Genomic DNA, 21588 nt, shown 5'->3' with positions numbered 1-21588 from the left:
ATGATTGCAGATGAGCAGAGAAGTCTAGGTATGCTTTCAGTAATCACAAAACATTGACAGGCAGGTGCAACAGGTTAGAAAGGAAATTATATCTTGGCCTTTAAAGGTTACAGTTTAAAAATAGGAAAGTATCGTTAAAAATTGGGCAATTTACTAATGAGTCTGCAGCTTGAGTTATGTGCAGTTGGTTCCGTTATTTACGAAATGATAGACTGGCATTGCAGGCAGTCAAAATGGAGCTCACTGGACTAAAGACACTGCAAACAACAGAATAAAACATAAAGTGCTGGAGGAACTCAGCAGGGCAGGCAGCATCTGGGGAGGGAATGGGCAGGTGATGTTTTGGGTTGGGTCCTTTAAGACTGATTGGACTAGGGGGAGTGAGATGGAACACAGGTGGGGTGGGGCAAAGTCAACGAGTGATGGGTGGGTAAGTTGAAGGTGGGTTGATTGATGGATGGGTAGAGTAAGTGACAAAGGCCAGAGGTGACTTGAGTACGTGACAATAAAGTATAATTGAATAATTTCTGTGAGTTTTGGAAGCATTTCATGTTCTGTATAGGTATGTCAGGCTATTATGTCGCAATTCAGACTGAGTCCGCAGATGTTTAACAGAAATACTATGTAATGGTGACTGGGCTGCAGGTGACTTTGTTGAAATCGAATTTTGAGCCTAGGTCAAGTTGTCTGCCCAATTTGAACATAGTAGTTGGTAATGGTATGCCTGATTCGTGTACTGAGCCACTTCAGGTGGCATTTGGGAGGCAATCCAATGGGGTAACCTTGTGTCCTTCCCTGAACAGATGTGAGTGACCATGTAGATTTTACAACAATCTTGCAGCTTTCATGGACATCAGTATTAAGATTCATTTTTGCATTCCCTCCTCCAAATTCCAAATCATTATTAACAATTTAAATTCTATAGCTTCTGTAATTATATTTGAATTTGAGTCTCCGGATTTTTTTTTAATCAAGCTCATTGGATTACTAGAATTGACCATTGAAGCCACATGCCTCGGTGTGTGAGTCCAAGGTTTGTACAAATTTGGGGTATATTCAATAATGTGTGTGCGTGTATATTTCATATTCCTTTCTCCAGACTAACAAACTCACTTTATACTTTTTTGTTTTGTAGAGCTCTCATCCTCGAAGACATTCTTAAGTGAAGCAGAAATGTCATCTCCTTGGGTAAGTTAGAAGTTTAATTCAACATAGAGGTCTGTGCAGGGTGGAAGGTCTACCGGTTTTGTTCAAGATCAAAGCAATGCACCTTTGGAGCGTGTAGATGGGTTACTTGTTGGAATAGAGATATCTGAATTGCAACAGTTTAATTTAAAGGAATATTTTTGCCACTGAAAAATATTCCGTGGCTTCACGTATATTTTCAGTAGCTGGGTGTCAGATTATGTCAACATTGCATAGTACTACGAACTCGATGCCGTCCATCAGTTCACATACCTCGGCTCCACCATCACCGACAACCTCTCCTTGGACACAGAGATTGACAAGAGGATCGGGAAGGCAGCTACAACTCTCGCTCACCTCACAACTCGAGTGTGGACCAATCCAAGGCTAACAGTGAAGACAAAGATAGCAGTCTACAATGCCTGTGTCAACAGCATGCTGCTGTACGGCAGTGAGACATGGACTACATATGCCAGACTGCAGAGAAGACTCAACACCTTCCACCTTAGAGGCATCCGCCGTATCCTGGGTATATCCTGGCAAGACAGTGTCCAACGCTGAGATTCTGTCTCATGCTGGCCTTCCGAGTATGCACACTCTACTCAGGCAGTGCAGACATGCGGTGGCTGGACTATGTCCACCGCATGGAGGATGGCCGTATCCCAAAAGACATCCTCTATGGAGAGCTGACATCTGGGAGGAGAACCATCGGCCACCCCCAGCTACGTTACAAGAATGTCTGCAAGAGAGATTTGAAGGTGCTCGACATTGATGTGGAGTCCTGGGAGAGCATTGCAGGTGACCATACAAGGTGGTGAGGTACCCTGAACCAACATCTCAAAACGGGGGAAGAGAAACTGATGAACGCAGCAGCAGACAATCGGGCACACAGAAAGGAGCGCAGCAAATTCAACAGACCAGAGACCACACACAAATGTGACCTTTACAACAGAGACTGTCACTCCCGCATTGGTCTCTTCAGCCACAAGCGACGCTGCTCTAGCCGAGGTGTGGAGCAAGCAGCCAATTAGGATGCATCACCCATGGTCAGCCATGACCGAGGGGACCTAAGAAGGATAGTAATCTTGAAATATTTAAGAATGCTTATCTTACAGATGTTCTCACGGCAAGCAATGTTGAGGTTTTTTTGCTGTATGGACCATCTGCTGATCAACAGCAGTTTAGTTAATGGTTTGTATTTTTTGTCCAGTCCAGGAATAAAAGCACCCAAATACTTTTTTTAAAGTATGTTATTAAAGTTCTTGGTGATGCTGCTTCATATGCCATTCCTGACAAGGTTAACCTTGTGTGGTAAAGTTTAAGGGCTCTTTAGTTAGGCCCATGAACAGACAGGGAAGAGAGAGGTATCAACCATGAGCAAGTAGATGAGATAATAGACATCATGTTCAGCACAGACCATATGGGCTAAAGAGGCGAGTTTCTTTGCTGTACTGTTCTAACTGAGTCACTCAAGTTGATTGTTTGAGACTTGCACTTAGACCAGACCAGGTCCCTTAACTGAAGAACATTAGTGAGCCAGATAGATGTTACAATAGTCTAATAGTTCTATGGTTTACAGATAAGAGCTAGAATTTAATTCTAATTACTTTGACTTGACTTTACCATTTGCCATATTCTCTGTTGTATGTGTGTAGTCTTACGAGGTGGAAGTCAAAGGGAGACTGGGGGGGATTTGGTTAGAAAAATTGTGGAAACTCTTCACAAGCAGAGTTAACATTCATTGGTCCTGTAATGGGCACTGTATTTTAGAAATATGGAGAGGATTGAAAGGTTGATGACAGACAGAAAATGTTTGGGGGGAAAATGACACCAGAAAACTAGCACTCTTATAAAAATCGGAGATTAAAGAGAAACATCTGTTGAACAGATTCAAAATTATACGGTAAACAAAAGTAAAACTATTTTCATGGACAAACGAGCCAGTAACTGAAGGGTGTAAATTTAAAATTGTCACCAAAAGAAAGAAGGAAAGACCAATATTTTTTTTTCTATTGCGCAGTAATTGGTAGGACTAGAAAAAGTTGCAGCAGCGGTAAAGTAAATAAGCAATTAGAAAAGGGAAAATTAAAAATTTACAAGGAAGGTTGGTAAGAGGAGGGAGTTGGTTTAATGCAGCAGCTTTTTTTTAGCAAAGTTGGTACATTGGTAAATGGGTGAACGACTTCTGTGGCTATACAATACTATAATTCTATTTAATGTTATATAAGTAGAATTCATTAGTATTTAAATTCTAACTCAGCTATATTTAGGGAAATTTCTGATCTGCATGAAATTACAGGAAAGTCGATCCACTTTAGCAAAGTAGGTTATTATGTGGCATTTGCAACCTTCACCACACCTAGATGTGGGAAGGGGACTGCCCTTGGATCAGTTGCATCCATGTATTTTGCAGAACCTTTTGCTTTGAAGACCTGTTTTACTTCTGAGAGAACATAGATCTAATTTTGAGAACTATCTCTCTAATACTAAAAAATAATCTTGGTGGGTTACTGGTCTTTATTTAGACTGGTTAAAGACATTACACATATGGCTCATATTTGCTGTTCAAATCTGTTTTTATATTGATTCAGGAATGTTTCTTTATTTTTTACTTACTTGTAATTGCATGTAATGTCAGTACAGTTTACTTGTTGGTTTGTATTTCCTGTTCTGTATTGTGATGTTTTTACAGTGCTGCTTCATTCAGCTTCTGCTGATGTCTGACACAACACCAAGTTATTAGGCTCGTGGAAAAAAGCAAATCTTCTTTTCCTCCTGAGTGTGGATCCAACAATAAGAAATTTAGATTAATGCATGATTGGCAGAATAAGACCACCCTAAATCCCCCCCCCCCCCCCCCCCTCCGTCACCAAGAAGCCCCAACGTCACTCCCCAAGATTCCTTCAACTGCTTGTCCCAATCCTGTGTCTAAAAAGACAAGGGCAAAAGCCTCACAGGAACGTACCTTTGCAGTTAGTTACTATCCCGACTTGGAAATAGCTTCCTAATCTTCCTTCTGGTTGGATCAGGTTCCCTACTTAAATGCACAGTTCATCACCTGGATTGCAGTAGTTCAAAAAGTGGTTTCCCACCACCATGTCGAGAGCAATCTGAAGTGTGTACTCTGTTGGTGTTGATAGTGATGCTCTCGCCCTCCAATGAATGTTCATAAGTTATTGGAGCTGAAGTAGGCCATTTGGCCCATCAAGTCCACTCCGAAATTCATTCATGGCTGATCTATCATTCCTCCATATAAAACACATCTGACTGTTTTAAAAACACCTAACTTGCAAATTATTCTGTTTATTTCTCATGGCTAATAGCCCACTGGTGGGGGGAGTGAAATCTGGGCACCAACAGGTGGATATGGCCTTGTTCGATGTGGTGGTGTCGGGGAACAGTTTTCTCCAGGAGGAGATATGGTTCCAATTCCCATCAATGCGTTTGTGAGTATGCTTCTGTCTCCCTGATGGTGGATATACATTTAAATTAAAATGGAGCAGTTGTAATATCAGACCATTAATAGTTCACTGGGCACCACTAACAGCTATTAACATGAATCTTTTGTTTGATGTCAAATGTAGAGCAGTTGGCGTCATTACGTATTGGGCAACATTTGACTTGCTGCATGTGCTTTATATAGAAAGTGGGATTGTTCTCAATGGTGTTTGTTCTCTTCATGTTTTCCATTTTTTTAAATCTCTTACAGTTTACCGAGGTCCCCTGGCCTGAATGATCAGCAGGGACCATCTCTCAGCTTTCTGTCAATCTTGCATTGTAACCAATTATTTTGAGGATTGAGCAATTGGCTTTGGGATACATCTATCTGGGGAAGACCCTGACTTCAGTTAGTGCTTCTGTTAGGACAGGAGATTGGCAACCAGCATCTACTGAAAGAGTCCGTACCACATGGTTCCTCAACGCTTTAATTTCTACATACCATAAACTGGACCATATCCCTAGTTAAGGTGTAGGAAGAAACTGCAGATGCTGGTCTAAACCGAAGATAGACACAAAATGCTGGAGTAACTCAGCAGGCAAGGCAGCATCTCTGGAGAGAAGGAATGGGTCGAGACCCTTCTTCAGACTGATGTCGGGGAGAGTGAGATGCATAGATAAGGAAGTGCAAGGTGTGAAATCAGGACAAAGGGTATGGAGATCAAGGAAAATGTAGCTGGGAGAAGGTAAGAACAAAGCAAACAGAGATAAAATGTAGTTGGAGACAGTAAGAGTGGTTGGAGAACTGGGAAGGGGGAGGGATGGAGAGAGATGGAAAGCAAGCTTTACTTGAAGTTAGAGAAGTCAATGTTCATACCGCGGGGTGTAAGCTGCCCGAACAAAATATGAGGCGCTGTTCCTTCAATTTGCGCATTGTCTTTAACAAGGCTTTTCAATACATTTCTGAGAATTTGATTTTGTTATTGGTTTATAATTGTCACGTGTACCGAGGTACAGTGATAGAGTGGAAAAACTTTGCTTTATTCAGTTTAGTTTATTGTCACGTGTACTGAGTTGTACAGTGAAAAGCTTTTGTTTTGCGTGCTGTCCAGGTGAAATGGTACCATGCATGAGGACAATCAAACGATGCATGAGTAAAATGGTTAATGCAAAAAGAGAAAGGAAATAGAGTGCGGAATATAGTGTTATACCTAAATGAAGAAGCACAGATAAAAATGTGTAAGTGCCGCAGTAAGGTAGATTGGAAGATCAGGAATACAATCTTGGCTTATGAGGGGTCTCTCAAGAGTCTGATGACAGTGGGAAAGAAGCTGTTTTTTGAAACTGGATGTGTGTACTTTTAAACCTTTTTATCTTCTACCTGATGGCAGAAAGAATAACAGGTATGAGTGGTCCTTGATTATGTTGGCTGCTTTCCTGAGGCAGCTTGAAGCATGATGATCTAGACTGTGTCCCCCTTCCCAGATCTCCCTCTATCTTCCTGTCTCCACCTATATCCTTCCTTTATCCCGCCCCCCTGACATCAGTCTGAAGAAGGGTCTCGACCCGAAACGTCACCCATTCCTTCTCTCCTGAGATGCTGCCTGACCTGCTGAGTTACTCCAACATTTTGTGAATAAATAGACTGTGTCCACTGCTCTCTGCAATTACTTGCAGTTTTGGACAGAGTGGTAAGTAAACCAAGCTGTGATGTATTCCGATAGGATGCTTTCAGTGGTGCTGGTGTAGAAATTGGTGAGAGTTATGGAAGAACTTGCCGAATTTCATTATTGTTTTGAGGAGATAGAGGCATGGTTTTCGGCCTTGCAAGAGCCACAATGTGGTTGAGCCAGGAATAATTATTGATGATATTTATGCCAGTAATGTTGTCAGCTATCTCTGCTTCAGCATCATTGATACAGTCCATCCTGCTGCCTGAAATCCTTCATTTTGCTGACATTGAGGGAAGGGATGATGCATTGACACCAATGCGACTAAGCTGTCTATCTACTTCTTGTACTCTACCTCATCCTTGGTCAATGTCTGGCCAACTGCAGGGGATCTTTAAAAATAAGAGATTGAAAGCTAATTCAAGAGGTCAACTCCAGCTGCTCGGGGGAGTCAAAAGACTAATTTTGATATGTTAATTGTTTAATTACAGTGATTTAATTCTGTTTTTGCCAAAGAAATATGTTTTTGCATATCACAATTCATAGCCCTTTTTGGCTTGCTTCTGTGAAATACTTTTCTTACAGTACTTACACTTGTCACTTGGATAGTCTGAAGGTTTGTTCTCCCATTCCTATTTTTAGGTCTCTAGTCTGAGGTCAGCATGACTGCCAGATCTGCTCTGCTCTGAATTCTGCTGCCACATTAAGAGGTGTATCACCTCAGTCTGCAGGTGTAGCGCCATAACAATGTAGCACTGGTAACATACCAGTGTTACTGCCACTGATTAATGCAGCAACAGCTTGTTCTTGACAAATCTGCAGTTCTCAGGATAAATGGAACAACAAGCCAGGAGGCCAGACCCAGAATACAGAATCTGTACAAAAGCAAAAACCTTAAGTGCCTGAATATCAGTGCATAAGGAACTTTTGTCTCTCTAGAGGGCCTGTCTCACTTTAGGCGATTTTAAGGCGACTGCCGGCAACTAGGCTGTCGCCGACAGTTCGTCGGGTGTCGCGGGCATGATCGTGAGGAGTCTTCCAAGAATCGTAGTGGATCTTAGCGCGTCGCTGAGAAATCATCCGGAGTGAAATGTCTCGGTGACAGCTGGCTTGTCGGCAGGTGTCATTGCTTATTGCGTGCTGTCCCCAGGTTTGCTAGGTTCTCTTAGATGCATTTAGAAGCACATTATATTAAAATAAGAGTCATTTCAAAATACCATAAAATGCTTGTGTTTAACCAGTTTACATACTGTCAGGACATTTGACAGGTAGATTGGAGGCGACAGTTTGACGGTCAGGTAAGCGTGGGAATTTCGCGATGTTTATGGCCATCAGCTCTTACATTTAAAGTGGGCTCCAAACCCAGATATGCAACCCAGAAACCAGATATGCATCTCCCGTACATTTTCAAAGAATGCCCACACACTTTTCACAAAAATCCACTTAACCACTTTTTAAATTATTATTTTTAATACAGCTATTAGTAAACTGGAAGTAAATCCGGTTTATGCCTTGTTACAGCAATCCCTGGGCACGAACACTATCCTACACACACTATAATTTTACCAAGCCAATTAGCCTGTATGTCTTTGGAGTGTGGGAGGAAGCTGGAGCTCCCAGAGAAAACCCATGCAGGTCATAGGGGGAAGTACAAACTCCATACAGATAACGCCTGTAGTCAGGATCGAACCCGGGTCTCTGGTGCTGTAAGGCAACAACTCTACCGCTGTGCCACCGTGCTGCCCATTGGTCTCAAGGAGCAAACCTTCAGAGTAGAGAGCAGGAGGTTGCAGGGATCCTGTGCTGCACCCATGATACGATACCTGCTGCTGACCTCATTGGCAACCTATCACCATGCCTTCTCTGCTTCACCATCAGGATACTAACTCTCGTCAAAAGGGGTCTATGTCTCACTGCTAACCTTTCAGCACCTAGCACTACACCCTGGGTGAGGACACCAGAATCGGCTGCAATCTTTAAATGTCAGGACTTCATTCTATCAATTCTTTCTGAGCTGCTCTCAATCCCAAACTCCAAGTAATTTGTTTGGAAAATGTGGATGTGCAGTGGCAACTTTATGGCTGGGCAAAAACAACAATGCAATGACTTCCTGCTTTCCCACACGCTGCCAGACCCCCCTGCACCTTGTGTGTCATGAAATTAACCTCCAGCCCTACATTTCCACTTTATAACTGTTTACAAGTGGTAAACAGGAACTTTTGCAAATCCTGAACTCGTTTAACTGACATAATCCACTGTACCAAAAAATATTTTTCATTGCAATTTTGAAGGAAGCAGAATATGAAATATAAGAAAGCTTTCTTTTGAATATAATGTTTCCATTAAATGTAAAAGCATAAACAGAGCCTATTAAGTAAATTTCCCAGATCCCTTGATCCCAGTGGACAGCTGTGGGCAGCCCAAAGAATCAGTAAAAATGCTGTTGTCCTATCATTATTTTTCACACCCTTCAGGCATCGTAGCTTACTGACAACATGTGTTAATGGAATTGCGTTTCCACACTGACAGGTCAGGATGTTTCACTCGTACGTTAGAGTGGAAATTAATGCCACTAATTTGTTCAGATTGACAATGCAGAAGTGTTATTTCATTGCCTTCAGTCAGGACTATGGTAATGCTCAAAGATTTTTTTTTCAAGTTTCTCCTGCCCTTCATGTGAACAAACTATATAAATCTAATGTTACTGTTGTAACACTAGTTATGAATACCTCCTCTCCATTGCCCTCGCTATCAAAGACTCCAATCCTTGTATGTCTTCAATCTTAGCACCACTTACTGGGATGAATAATAACTGATCTATGAGACATTTTAGTGTAAATTATCCCAGTACCATTCTCATGAACAATGCCGAAAATACTTGAAGCACTTAGAGGGTCTGGCAACATTAGTGGGGAGAGGAACAGAATGGGTGCTTCACATCAGAACTGCAAAAGTGAAAAGCCAAACTAGTTGAGTTGCAGAAAAGGAAACTGTTTATGATCAAGGTAACAAAAAACCAAGTGCTGGAGAAACTCAACAGGTCAGACAGCATCGGTGGAGGTAATGGATAGGTGACATTTCTGGTTGGGACCCTTCTTCAGACTGAACCAAAATGTCCATTCCCCTTTCCAGATGCTGTCTGACCTGTTGAGTTCCTCCAGCACATGGTTTTTTGCTCAAGATTGCAGCATCTACAGTTTTTTGTTTCTTCAATTGAGAAGGTGACAATTATTTTTTTTTAAAGAAGTTAGTCAGATAACAAAAGAAAAACTGCAAGAGAGAACCCATTAAAAAAATTCTATTGATAAAGGGTTTATAAGAAAAAAACATTTATAGTCAGAGAACTACTGTCTGTCCCATAACCTATGATTAATCCAATTTTAAGTAACAAACTAAAAGAAAATGGTTCCAGGGCTTTAAATCCCATACAATGTTGATGCATCACTCTGCTGAAGTTCGCGTTTCCAGGCCTGAACAGATAGCTATGTCTTCCACTGCATTGATAGGCTCTTGGTATCGGTTTATTATTGTCACGTGTACCAAGACGTAGCGAAGAAACAGTTTTGCGTGCTATCCAGGCTGATCTTAACATACACGAGTCCAGTCAGATCGTATGTAGGTACAACAGTTAGTGCAAAAGAGAAAATAAAGAAAATTGCAAAATACTGTTACAGCCACAGAGAGAGCAGATAAAAAAGTGCAAGGGCCACAACAAGGTAGATTGGGAGATCAGGAATGCATCCTTGGCATACGAGATGTCCATCCAAGAGTCTGATAACAAGGAAGAAGCTGTTCTTGAATCAGGTGTTACGTTCTTTCAAGATTTTTTATCTTTTGCCCAACGGGAGCGGAATGAAGGGACAATGACCACAGTGCGAGAGGTCCTTGATTATATTGGCTGCTTTCCCGAGGCAACGTGAAGCATAGATGGAATTGATGGAGGGAGATTGATTTGTGTGATGCACTGGGCTGCATTACAGCTCTCTGCAATTTATTGGACAGAGCATTTGGCAAACCAGGATGTGATACATCCTGATTGGATGCTTTCTGTAGAAATTGGTAAGAGGCGTTGAAGACATACTAAATTTCCAGTTTTCTGAGGAAGTAAAAACATTGGTATGCTTGCTTGTCTGTAGTGTCAATGTGGTTGTGCCAGGACAAACTATTGGTGATATTTATACCGAGGAACTTGAAACATTCAACCATCACCACTCTGGCACGATTGATACAAAATGGGATGTGTGCTTCATCCTACTTCCTGAGGTCAATGACTCACTCCATTGTTTTGCTGTCATTGAGGGAGAGGTTTGATGTCCTGACACCAAGTTACTAAGTTCTCTATATCCTTCCTGTACTCTGTGTCATTACTGTTTGAGTTCTGGCCCATCACAGTGGTGTCACCTGCAAACCTGTAAATGGAGTTGGAGCAGAATTTGGTCACAAAGTTGAGAGTGCATGGGGAGTATAGTATGAGATTGAGAGCACGTTCTTGTAGATTGCCGGTATTGAGAGACCTTAAGACTTCCCACCTCTCCAATGCAAAATCTGCCCATGTGCTTGTGGCTGGTTGTACTTGTCACATAAGAGGCTCCATTCAAATGTGAATTGCAAAGTCTAATTGTACAGAAAGCCGTTTTAACTGGAGCTTCTGCTACTCTTTGTGCTCATTTGTTGAATCGTTTATTTGAATTTATTATTGTCACATGTACCAAGGTACACTTTGTTTGGCAAGGCTATCCAAACAGATCAGATAATATTATACATAAATACAATCAAGTCAAACTCAAGTACAATAGATAGGGTAAAGGAAAAGATACAGAGTGGAGAATATAGTTCTCAGCATTATAGCGCATTGACTAAGTCCACAATGGGGTAGGGGTGAATCGAACCCTAGTTTGTGAAAGGACCATTTAAAAGCCTGATAAAAAAAGGGGAAGAAACTGTTCCTGAGATTGGTGGTGGGCACTTTCAAGGTCTTGTTCCTTCTGCCGGATTGGAGCAGGAGAAAGAAGAGGAATGACCAGAATGGGACAGATCATTGATTATCGATGCTACTTTTCCGAGGCAGTGTGAAGTTATTCATGTTAGATGTGAAAACTACTATTGGTAAATATTGCATGATTTGTATTATTATATCCTCTTTGCATCATAATAACATACTAACGTTTGATAATCTTGCTATTACAAATGAACTACAAGTACAGGAGAGGAATTTCCCTCCTTTGATTAGAACCAGATCTGTGCATCTTACAAATAAAGAATAAGCATCAAAATATGCTAGCCATAATAAACAATGATATGTTTGTTTACAAATAATGAACCAGTAAAACAGTTGTCTTTTTAAACTATTGCACTAATATCATTTTAATCATTTCATTTACAGGTTGGAGCTCGTGGGACCATAAAAGATTGCCCTTGCTTCAATATTGGCAGGGATGTTAATAGTCTGCGTAATGCGATAGTAGGATTAGGTAAGCAATGGTTAAATGTGAATTTGCACTTTAAAGAGGCACTGAAGTAATGCCTTCATTCATTGTTTTGCTCCTTGCGTTTATCACTATTAATATGAGAACATGCTTATTAAAATCTTAATTATTCCCTTTGTAAATCTTGCTTTTATCATAAACTAATAATTTAAAATGATGAGGTTGTGATGGATGCATTGAATAGTATAGAAGATAAATGTCGATGAGCATTGTTCTCAAATCTATAGCCTCTTGGAGAGTGAGAATGTAGAGCACTCTGTCCTTTGGACTGGTTGCTGCAAATGCTATGGATATGTTTGAAGGCAAACTAGATGCACATTTGTTGGGTTGAACATATGGGAAAGGGCTTATAGGTATCATAAACACTAATCCTGGACATGCAAGATCAGTAAGGTCAGTTATTAATTCAACAGAAATGTTCATGCAGATTGTCACCATTGCCATATCTTTCATGGGCTGATGTTAATTCCCATTTAAGCCAGGTTTTTTTCAGAGCTACATTAATTGTCCATTGAAGTTATGTTGAGTGATCAAAAAATACTAACAATGGAAGATTAACATCCATTTCCCTCTATATTTACTTTTTCTGGAAATTTAATTGACTTATTGAATCAGTTTATTATGCCAGATGTACACATTCTTAAAAAGTGCAGTAATCTGCTGGAGGTGCTCACTTTGCTTAGTTTAGTTTAGTGAAATAGAGAAACTGGCCCTTCAGCACAGAGTCCATGCCAGCCAGCAGTCTCTGTACACTAGCACTATCCTACACACATGAGGGACAATTTACAATTTTACCAAGCCAATTAACCTACAAAACTTTACGTCTTTGGAGTGTGGGAGGAAACCAGAGCACTCGGAGAAAACCCACGATAGGGAGAAAATCATGGGGAGAATGTACAAACTCTGTACAGACAGCACCCATAGTCAGGATCGAATCCAGGACTCTGGCGCTGTAAGGCAGCAACTCTACCACTGCACCACCATGCTGCCCACTTTGTGGCAAGTTCTATGCAATTTCAAATATTGTGAACATAATTGTTAAAATGTGTCTTAAAATACAGAATCTCATTCGCATCAACATAAAAATACAAGAATTTATTTGACCAGCCTTTCGTGCAATGTTAATTGCCCTAACGGGAGTCTGCATCAAAGCATTGATGATATCCTGCTGGGACCTACCTTTTATTGGGCATTCAAATTTTTAGTGAATCCTAATCAAATTTGGTGACAAATCTTTCCATATATTCAGTCTCTGATCAACGACTGAATCCCGCGATGTCATTTGCAGCAATAGGCAGTCGCAACAAGAATCTCGACCCAAAACGTCACCTATCCGTGTTCTCCAGAGATGCTGCCTGACCCGCTGAGTTACTCCAGCAGTTTTGTGTCCTTTTGGCAATCTTTCATTGATTGTGGATAATTGACAAAGAATAATGGGAATAAAAATCTTTTCTACTCTTTGAACCATATTTCAAAAGTCAGGAATAAAGCTCAGCATTAAGAGATTCACAGAGAGATTCTATGTGGAACTGTATATTACAACTCCAATGTATATGTTCCATATGAGACCATTGATTATTGAGCTGCCGAATATGCAGAAGTAGAAACATTGATTAGTAACACTAACTGGCACCTGCATTTTTGGGTACTTTACATCCAAAAACATTTGAAAGCTTGCAGTGTTCTAATAAATGCAGAACCAAGGCTGTATCAAGTGGCTCTCAACATCAACAGCGTCTGGTTCCATAATTACCCACTTTCTTCATGTCCTCACCTCGAACTCTGACATATTCTCACAGTTCTCACAGTTCTAGTGCATCAGTCAATGAAAGGAAGCATGCAGGTTCAGCAGGCAGTGAAGAAAGCCAATGGAATGTTGGCCTTCGTAACAAGAGGAGTTGAGTATAGGAGCAAAGAGGTCCTTCTACAGTTGTACCGGGCCCTGGTGAGACCGCACCTGGAGTACTGTGTGCAGTTTTGGTCTCCAAATTTGAGGAAGGATATTCTTGCTATGGAGGGCGTGCAGCGTAGGTTCACTAGGTTAATTCCAGGAATGGCGGGACTGTCGTATGTTGAAAGGCTGGAGCGATTGGGCTTGTATACACTGGAATTTAGAAGGATGAGGGGGGATCTTATTGAAACATATAAGATAATTAGGGGATTGGACACATTAGAGGCAGATAACATGTTCCCAATGTTGGGGGAGTCCAGAACAAGGGGCCACAGTTTAAGAATAAGGGGTAGGCCATTTAGAACGGAGATGAGGAAGAACTTTTTCAGTCAGAGGGTGGTGAAGGTGTGGAATTCTCTGCCTCAGAAGGCAGTGGAGGCCAGTTCGTTGGATGCTTTCAAGAGAGAGCTGGATAGAGCTCTTAAGGATAGCGGAGTGAGGGGGTATGGTGAAAAGGCAGGAACGGGGTACTGATTGAGAGTGATCAGCCATGATCGCATTGAATGGCGGTGCTGGCTCGAAGGGCTGAATGGCCTACTCCTGCACCTATTGTCTATTGTCTATTGTCTATTGTCTCCTCAAATTTAATTATAAATTCAAAATATTGTTTTCCTTCTCAATGGCATGCTGGCAGGGAAAGAAGGGCTATTGACTAATATGTATTTCATAATTAGGAACAAGATATCCTACAGTTATATTAAGGAGTCTTACTGCACTACATTCCTCATTTCAAGGGCAGAGAAAACTGTCCAGTTTGCAATTGTAGAATTTTGCAGTAAAATACAAAATGGATTGGTGATATTTAGTTGAGCTACTTGTTGGCTCCACATTTTATTTTCCTTTTGTAACTGGCTTTCACATTAATTGGCTTTACTTTACATTAAACGTTATTCCCTCATCGTGTATCTATACACTGTAAATAGCTAGATTGTAAACATGTATTGTTTTTCTGCTAACTGAATAGCATGCAGCAAAAGCTTTTCACTGTACCTCGGTACATGTGACAATAAGCTAAACTGAACTACTGAACTAGGAATATTTCCCTAGAACTACATGTTCTTTAACTTCCGCCCATACATATAAAATTCAATCACCAGTACTGTGAAGCTGATTTTCTTTGTTTTCAATTTAATTTTAGGAACTAATGAGAAAGCAATCATTGAAATCCTGACACACAGAAGCAACTGGCAACGCCAAATGATCTGCAACGAATATAAGAAAACCTGTGGACGTGTGCGTATTAACATTCAAGCTATTTAGATAGGCCGTCAATTAATGGTTATGTTTTGGCTTCATGGCTGGACATTTGACATGAAAATAATACATACAGATCAATAATTACTATGCTCAGTGGAAGAAGTATTGTATTTGGCCTGAACAAAATGTATTTTTCAATAGTAAGGTTATTTTCTTTACCTGCCCTTTATATTAGAAACATTATCCATCATCTCTGTCAATGACACTGCACTAACAAGGATGTGAAGGTCTCCAGTCAAGAATTAAGATGATTGTCATCATTTTGCTGCTTGTTCTTGCATCTTAATTCAACTTGGGACCACTTCATAACACTATAAGTCTAAATCATGCGAGGAATAGATCGGGGAGATGCACAGAGTCCCTTGCCCAAAGTAGAGGAATCGTGGACCAGAGGGCATAGGTTCAAGGTGAAGGGGAAAAGATTTAATAGGAATCCGAAGGGTAACTTTTTCACACAAAGGGTGGTGGGTGTTAATGGACATGTTGCCAGATGAGGTAGTTGAGGCTGGGACTATCCCATCATTTAAGAAACAGTTAGACAGGTACATGGATAGGACAGGTTTGGAGGGATATGGACCAAGTGCAGGCAAGTGGGATTAGTGTAGCTGGGACATTGATGGGCAAGTTGGGCCGAAGGGCCTGTTTCCACACTGTATCACTCTATGACTTTATAGCTAAGTCCGTAAAGTTACCATAATGGTGAATCAAGCACGTATACTTATGTTCTCTGGTAAATCCACTGACAACCCTTCCAACCCAATTATTAATTATCTATATACTAATAAAACTCTCATCTTGTATATTTGTGGGTTTGTGGATATATTTGTTCCAGAAATACAGCCAAAATGGTGCACGATAGCGCAACAATTTTAGGCCCACCTTACTTACCATTGGCTGGTGGTTCAAATGGTTATTATATTTTAAAAGTTATTCATTTTTTAAACTTTAAAAATCAATTTTTAAACTTTAATAAATCCCTGTTCCACCTTCCCTGCCCGTCAGCTGTGCCTGCGCAGTAATACCTCGGTGTTCAATAGACAATAGGTGCAGGAAGAGGCCATTCGGCCCTTCGAGCCAGCACCGCCATTCAATGTGATCATGGCTGATCATTCTCAATCAGTACCCCATTCCTGCCTTCTCCCCATACCCGCTGACTCCGCTATCCTTAAGAGCTCTATCTAGCTCTCTCTTGAATGCATTCAGAGAATTGGCCTCCACTGCCCTCTGAGGCAGAGAATTCCACAGATTCACAACTCTCTGACTGAAAAGGATTTTCCTCATCTCAGTTCTAAATGGCCTACCCCTTATTCATAAACTGTGGCCCCTTGTTCTGGACTCCCCCAACATTGGGAACATTGTTCGACGTCACAATGGGAATCCAATGAGTCTGCGCCTGTGCAAGTGGGGTCCGTTGATCTAATACAGATGCTCCCCAACATGATGTTTCGACTTACGATATTTTGACTTTGCGATGGTGCAAATGGCAGCGACCCATAGCGAGGGAGGAGGGAAGGAGTGGATGAGTGAATGAGGGAGGGGAGGGGAGGAGATAAGGGGGGTTGAGGGGGGGATGGAGTGGGTGAGTGGGAGGGAGGGGGGAGTGGGGAAGGGGAGGGTGCGACACCAATGCAGGAGAGGTTAGGACCCAACGGGTCCACAGCAGCTAGTATTGTTTAAAATACACTTTATTTTAGCATGCTAAAAAATTTTTTTTTTATCAAATATCTGATTTGCATGTACATTTTCTGCTATTTACCACCACCATTTTTAATGATGAAATTAATGATGGAGTATACTTATCAGGGGTTATTTTGGGAACTAGCAGGAAAGGAAGTGGGGGTGTGGGGGGGGGGGGGGGGGTGTGTTCATTGTGAGGGTCAAAATGGACAAGTGATGCACTCCTCAAAATCCAAATACAGAAACCAATTTTCTTGTGTGAGTTTTCTGTGCCTATATTTTGCTTCCAGAGAACCATATGAAATTTAATGTAATATTTAATTAAAAATATTAAAATATTAGGGATATAAAACAAATGGGACATGCTAGATTTGCAGTTTCGATAAATGTGCAAATGTCATGCTAAATGGTTGGAGGAATGTTTGTTGGCCATTGTGCTCCTCTAGCTCTCCTCCTAACATTCACTTCAACTGACTCCACAAGCCAAACCTTGTTTACTGCCAGCAAAGACAAACCCCTCTGCTCTACACAGCCCTGCCAGGACCCCACAGTGTGAGGGCAGCAAATGTTCAAAGAATCTGAGATGGGTTTATGTTCTGCATTTTCTTTGCTTTCTTTGAAATATTCAGCACTGGCAACATAAAAGCCAGAATCGTGTTGGGGAAATCTGATGTTAACAAGTTATTTCTGTCTGAACCATTTCCAAAGGGACCAGATGTTTTAGCAGAAAAGTTTGACTTCCAGGTGTAAGTTTATTTGATTGCACAAAGCTGTCATAACTAACAGCTGTAAGCTGAACATGAACATGCCAGCAAAGGCAGCCTCAGGATGTTTACACTTGTTCAAACAGAGCAGAAAGCAAAACTGTACCAAGAATTGTTATGCTTTTATCATGTTGTAACCCAACAATGTTTTAAATCAATTGTCAGTATTTTTTTATTAATGAAGAGATCAATGTTGCTTGGCCATAGACCAGCAACATAGATTACCTACTTATTAAAATTGCCCTATGTTCATTTCCTTGAATTTGCACTGAAGATAGCAATTTATCGGTGATGTGTCTGGTCAATTAAATAACAAATATTCTTGATGAACGGGGGAGGTGCGGCATTCAGTCGAGACAGTTATGGGCAACCTCCGTTCCTCGAACAATGTAATCAGTTTATTAATTGATCATTTATTTCATTGCTGTGCTTGCCCACAACACAACAGTGTCGACATGAAGAGTGATTAGTTGCGACGTGCTTTAGGTTAGCTGAATATATGAACAATGGTACATAGTCAGTCACAAACAAATAGGAAGCACATGTAAGCTTTAGGAAGCTGAACTGAGACAGGATATTTGAGGATTATAAAGGGAGCAGGAGAGAACTTAAATGTGGAACCAGGAGAACTAAACAGGCCCATGGAATATCCTTTGGGTGTAGGATTAAAAAGAATCTCAGGGCACTTTCCGCAGACATTAAAAACAAGAGGGGAACTAGGCAAAGGGTAGTCACAAGGAACCACCAATGCTGGTTTACTAAAAAAGACAAAGTGCTGTAGTAACTGAGCAAGTCAGGCAGCATAGAGAACATGGGTGGGTGACATTTCTATTGTGAGGGGTGGGGTGGGGGGGGGGGGGTGGAGAAAGCTGGTGGAGGTGGGACAGGACAAAGTCTGGTAGGTGGATGCAGGTGAGCGTTTTTTTTGGATTGGCAGATGGTTAGATAAAGGCCAGAGATGAAAAGACAAAAAGTGTGAAATAGAGACGAGGAGAGAAAAGGTGTGAAATGTGAAACCAGATGAAGGAATACGAGGAAGGGGAGAGAGGGAAGGCTAAATGGTGAGGCTAGGACCATTCAAGGACAAATGAAGGAGTTTATGCCAGGAGCCAGAGGAAATTGGCAAGGTACTAAACAAGTACTATGCATTGGGATTCTCAAAGATGAAGGACATGGAGGAATGCAGGATCTGGGAGAGGTATGCTGATATTCGAGGTCATGTCAATATCAAGAAGGATGAGGTGCTGGGTCACTTGAAGATATTTAAACTGGGAAAAAATCCCAGGGACTGACAGGATCTATCCCAATACATTGAAAGAGGAGATTGCTAAGACATTGACGGAGATCTTTGTTTCCCCTCAAACCACAAGTGAGGTCCCAGAGGACTGGAGAGAATACAATGGTGTTTCTCTGTTTGAGAAGAGAAGTAGAGATAAACCTGGAAATTATAGGCTGATGAGCCTTGCATCAGTGATAGGGAAGCTACTGGAGAAGATGCTTTGGGATAGGATTTGCAAACAGAATGGGCTATTTCGGGATAGAGTGCATGCCTTTATCTGCAGCAAGTTTTTTCTTGAATATTTTGAGAAGGTGTTGAAGATGGGCCAGGGACTTTAATAACATTTTCAACAAGGTCTGTCATGGTAGGCTGATCCAGAAGATTAATGCGCATGTGATCCATACAGACTTGGTAAATTGAATTCAAAATTGGTTTGGCAATAGAAGAGAGGGTATTATTCTGATTGAAGATTTGTGACCAGTGGTGTTCTGCCGGAATCAGTGCTGGGATCTCTATTGTTTGTGATTATATATAAATTATTTCAAAATGAAAATGTAGGTGGGATAATTAGTAAGAGTGCAGATGATGCAGAAATTGGTGTTGTTGTTAATTAGGAACATTGTCAGCAGGACATGGATTAGTTGGAAATTTGAATAGAGAAATGGCTGTTGCCGTTTAAACCAGACAAGTGTGAGGTGTTGCATATTGCAAAGTCAAATGTAAGAGGGAAGAATATAGTAAAAGGCAGAACACTCAGAATATTGATATACAGAGGGACCGTGGAGTGCAACTCCCTGAAAATAGAAAACAAGAGTTGAAAATAAGGTTGGGTTATTGACTGTAAAAGTTGGGAAGTTACGGTTTATGTACAGTTTACATTCCATCCCATTACAGGAAGGATGTGGAGTCTTTGGAAAGGGTGGAGATGAGGTTCATCAGAATGGTGCCTAGATAAGAGAGTATTCACTGCAAAGAGAGATTGGGCAAAGTTGGATTGTTTTCTCTGGAGTGTCAGAGGCTGAGGGACAACCTGATAAATGTATACAAAGTTATGAGAGGGATGGATATGGTCGATAATCTGTTTTATTTTTCCCCCAGGGCATAAATATCAAATAATAAAGGGCATAGCTGTAATTGGAGAGGGTGGAAGTTTAAAAGAAGGAATGAGGCAACATTTTTACACACAAAATTTGAGGTTCCTGGAAAGCACTGCCAGGAGAAGTAGTGGAAACAGATAAGGTGGCAACACCGGAGGCATTTAGACACCCACATAAACAAGGAGGGAATTGAAGGATACAAAACATATGCAGGCAGATTAAAATTTAATTTTTGCTGTGCAATCTAAATTGGCTTCATGGTCAGCACAGACATCATGAGCCAAAGGATCTGATCCTGTGCTGGACTGCTTTATATAAATGCAGTGTGGAATATCAGGGCACATCATGAAATATTGTCAAGGGCAGCAGTAGAATTAGTAGTAGAATAATTAAGTTTAAAATGGCAGCACAGTTTCTTTTGCATTTTTATTTCATTACTGTTTGACTGATATTTTTTCTTTTATCAGGAACTGATTGATGATTTAAAAGGTGACATCTCGGGTGACTTTAAAACTGTGATCGTTGCTCTGATGACGCCACCAGCAGTATTTGATGCAAAGGAGTTAAAAAGAGCGATGGAGGTCAGTTTGATTTTGTTTTGGATGTGAATTTGTTTTTCTTTCATTCAGAAATCAGATTGTCAATGTATCATTTGTTTCAAAAACTGGATTTGGCACCATCTGTATGAACTGAATAGGAGAAGATCACCTCAGCCTGTTTTGATAAAACACATTTATGTCCTCTGCCCTCAGTCTTCAGTCCCAATCGTTAACATCTGAAACTTGTGAGGAATTCCTAAGTGAATCCTTCATAATGTGGTTGCTTCCAGTCTTGGCTTACTTGCCTAAATAATAAATGTTAACAAAAGGAAATAAAAAGAACAGTAAATTTGTTCTTTAAATAACTAAACTGAAAAGGAGATGGGTGTTAAATCGAGAGAATGTCAAGTGCTTAATTGACGTATGTACTGAAAATAAAACAATGACAATTTTGCAGCAGCTTAACCTATAACGCAATGCACACAGACAAATAATCAAAAATTCAATACATTAATAACTATATACCAGTGCAACAAAAAAAACAAAAGTCCATACTGCAACCAAAGACGTAGTCCATAGTTGAATTATAATCAAAAACTCCATTACCAACCCTAAATGCCATTAAGTACGCAGGTACTTTCATTTCCATTAGCAACATCGTGCAATATTGAATAGTGAGACTGTCAAGTTCACAATATTTAAAAGTCTGTTTGCAAGTTCCTACTGGATGAAGTGGTTCATAAAGGAGTTGGAAATCGGAGAAAGACGGGCTTAAATTAATGTGAACTCCAGCAGCCTTTGTTCCGGCCAGTCAGAAAAATTCAAATGCCACCACTTTAGCATTTTGTATCAGTGCCTGGTTTGGCACTCCCCTTGTTAAATGTATGGGAATAAGTCAGCAATGTAATGCATCACTGACCATTATTAGACTTGGTGATTGACCTGATTTTCATATGCTGTTTTTTTGCTCTCGTGTCTTCTCATTGTTGTTTTAATGTTATTGTCCACATTCAAACAAAATGTAGGAACTGAGAAATTATAGTTTATCAATAATTATACAATAGAATGTATTTCCAAGTTCAAATAGAAGAATGGTTTCAGTCGTGTTAGAGTCATTGAGAGATGGGAACAAAACCTGGGTAGGGATCAGGCAAAATAAGTGTCAATGGTCATTGACTGAAAGACACAGGGCCTTTGACCCATTCAGTCAATGACCATTGACACTTATTTTGCCTGATCCCTACC

The 21588-nt window shown here is 40.7% G+C and overlaps 1 protein-coding gene across 1 annotated transcript in view; it reads left to right on the top strand.

Annotated features, from left to right (window-relative positions):
* Window positions 1-1173: 1173 nt before the first annotated feature.
* Window positions 1174-21588, top strand: part of anxa3a (annexin A3a) — a 45797-nt gene continuing 25382 nt past the window's right edge. The window contains exons 1-5 of the mRNA XM_078411156.1: window positions 1174-1188; window positions 4509-4631; window positions 11677-11764; window positions 14869-14963; window positions 20272-20385. Of these exons, the coding sequence (XP_078267282.1) occupies window positions 1174-1188; window positions 4509-4631; window positions 11677-11764; window positions 14869-14963; window positions 20272-20385 (435 nt within the window). The remainder of the gene's footprint in view (window positions 1189-4508; window positions 4632-11676; window positions 11765-14868; window positions 14964-20271; window positions 20386-21588) is intronic.

Source organism: Rhinoraja longicauda, chromosome 1, assembly GCF_053455715.1.
Source record: "Rhinoraja longicauda isolate Sanriku21f chromosome 1, sRhiLon1.1, whole genome shotgun sequence".
In the NCBI taxonomy this organism is placed as follows: Eukaryota; Metazoa; Chordata; class Chondrichthyes; order Rajiformes; family Arhynchobatidae; genus Rhinoraja; species Rhinoraja longicauda.
Note: the sequence above shows the minus strand (reverse complement) of the source record. Positions and strands in the feature narration are given on the sequence as shown.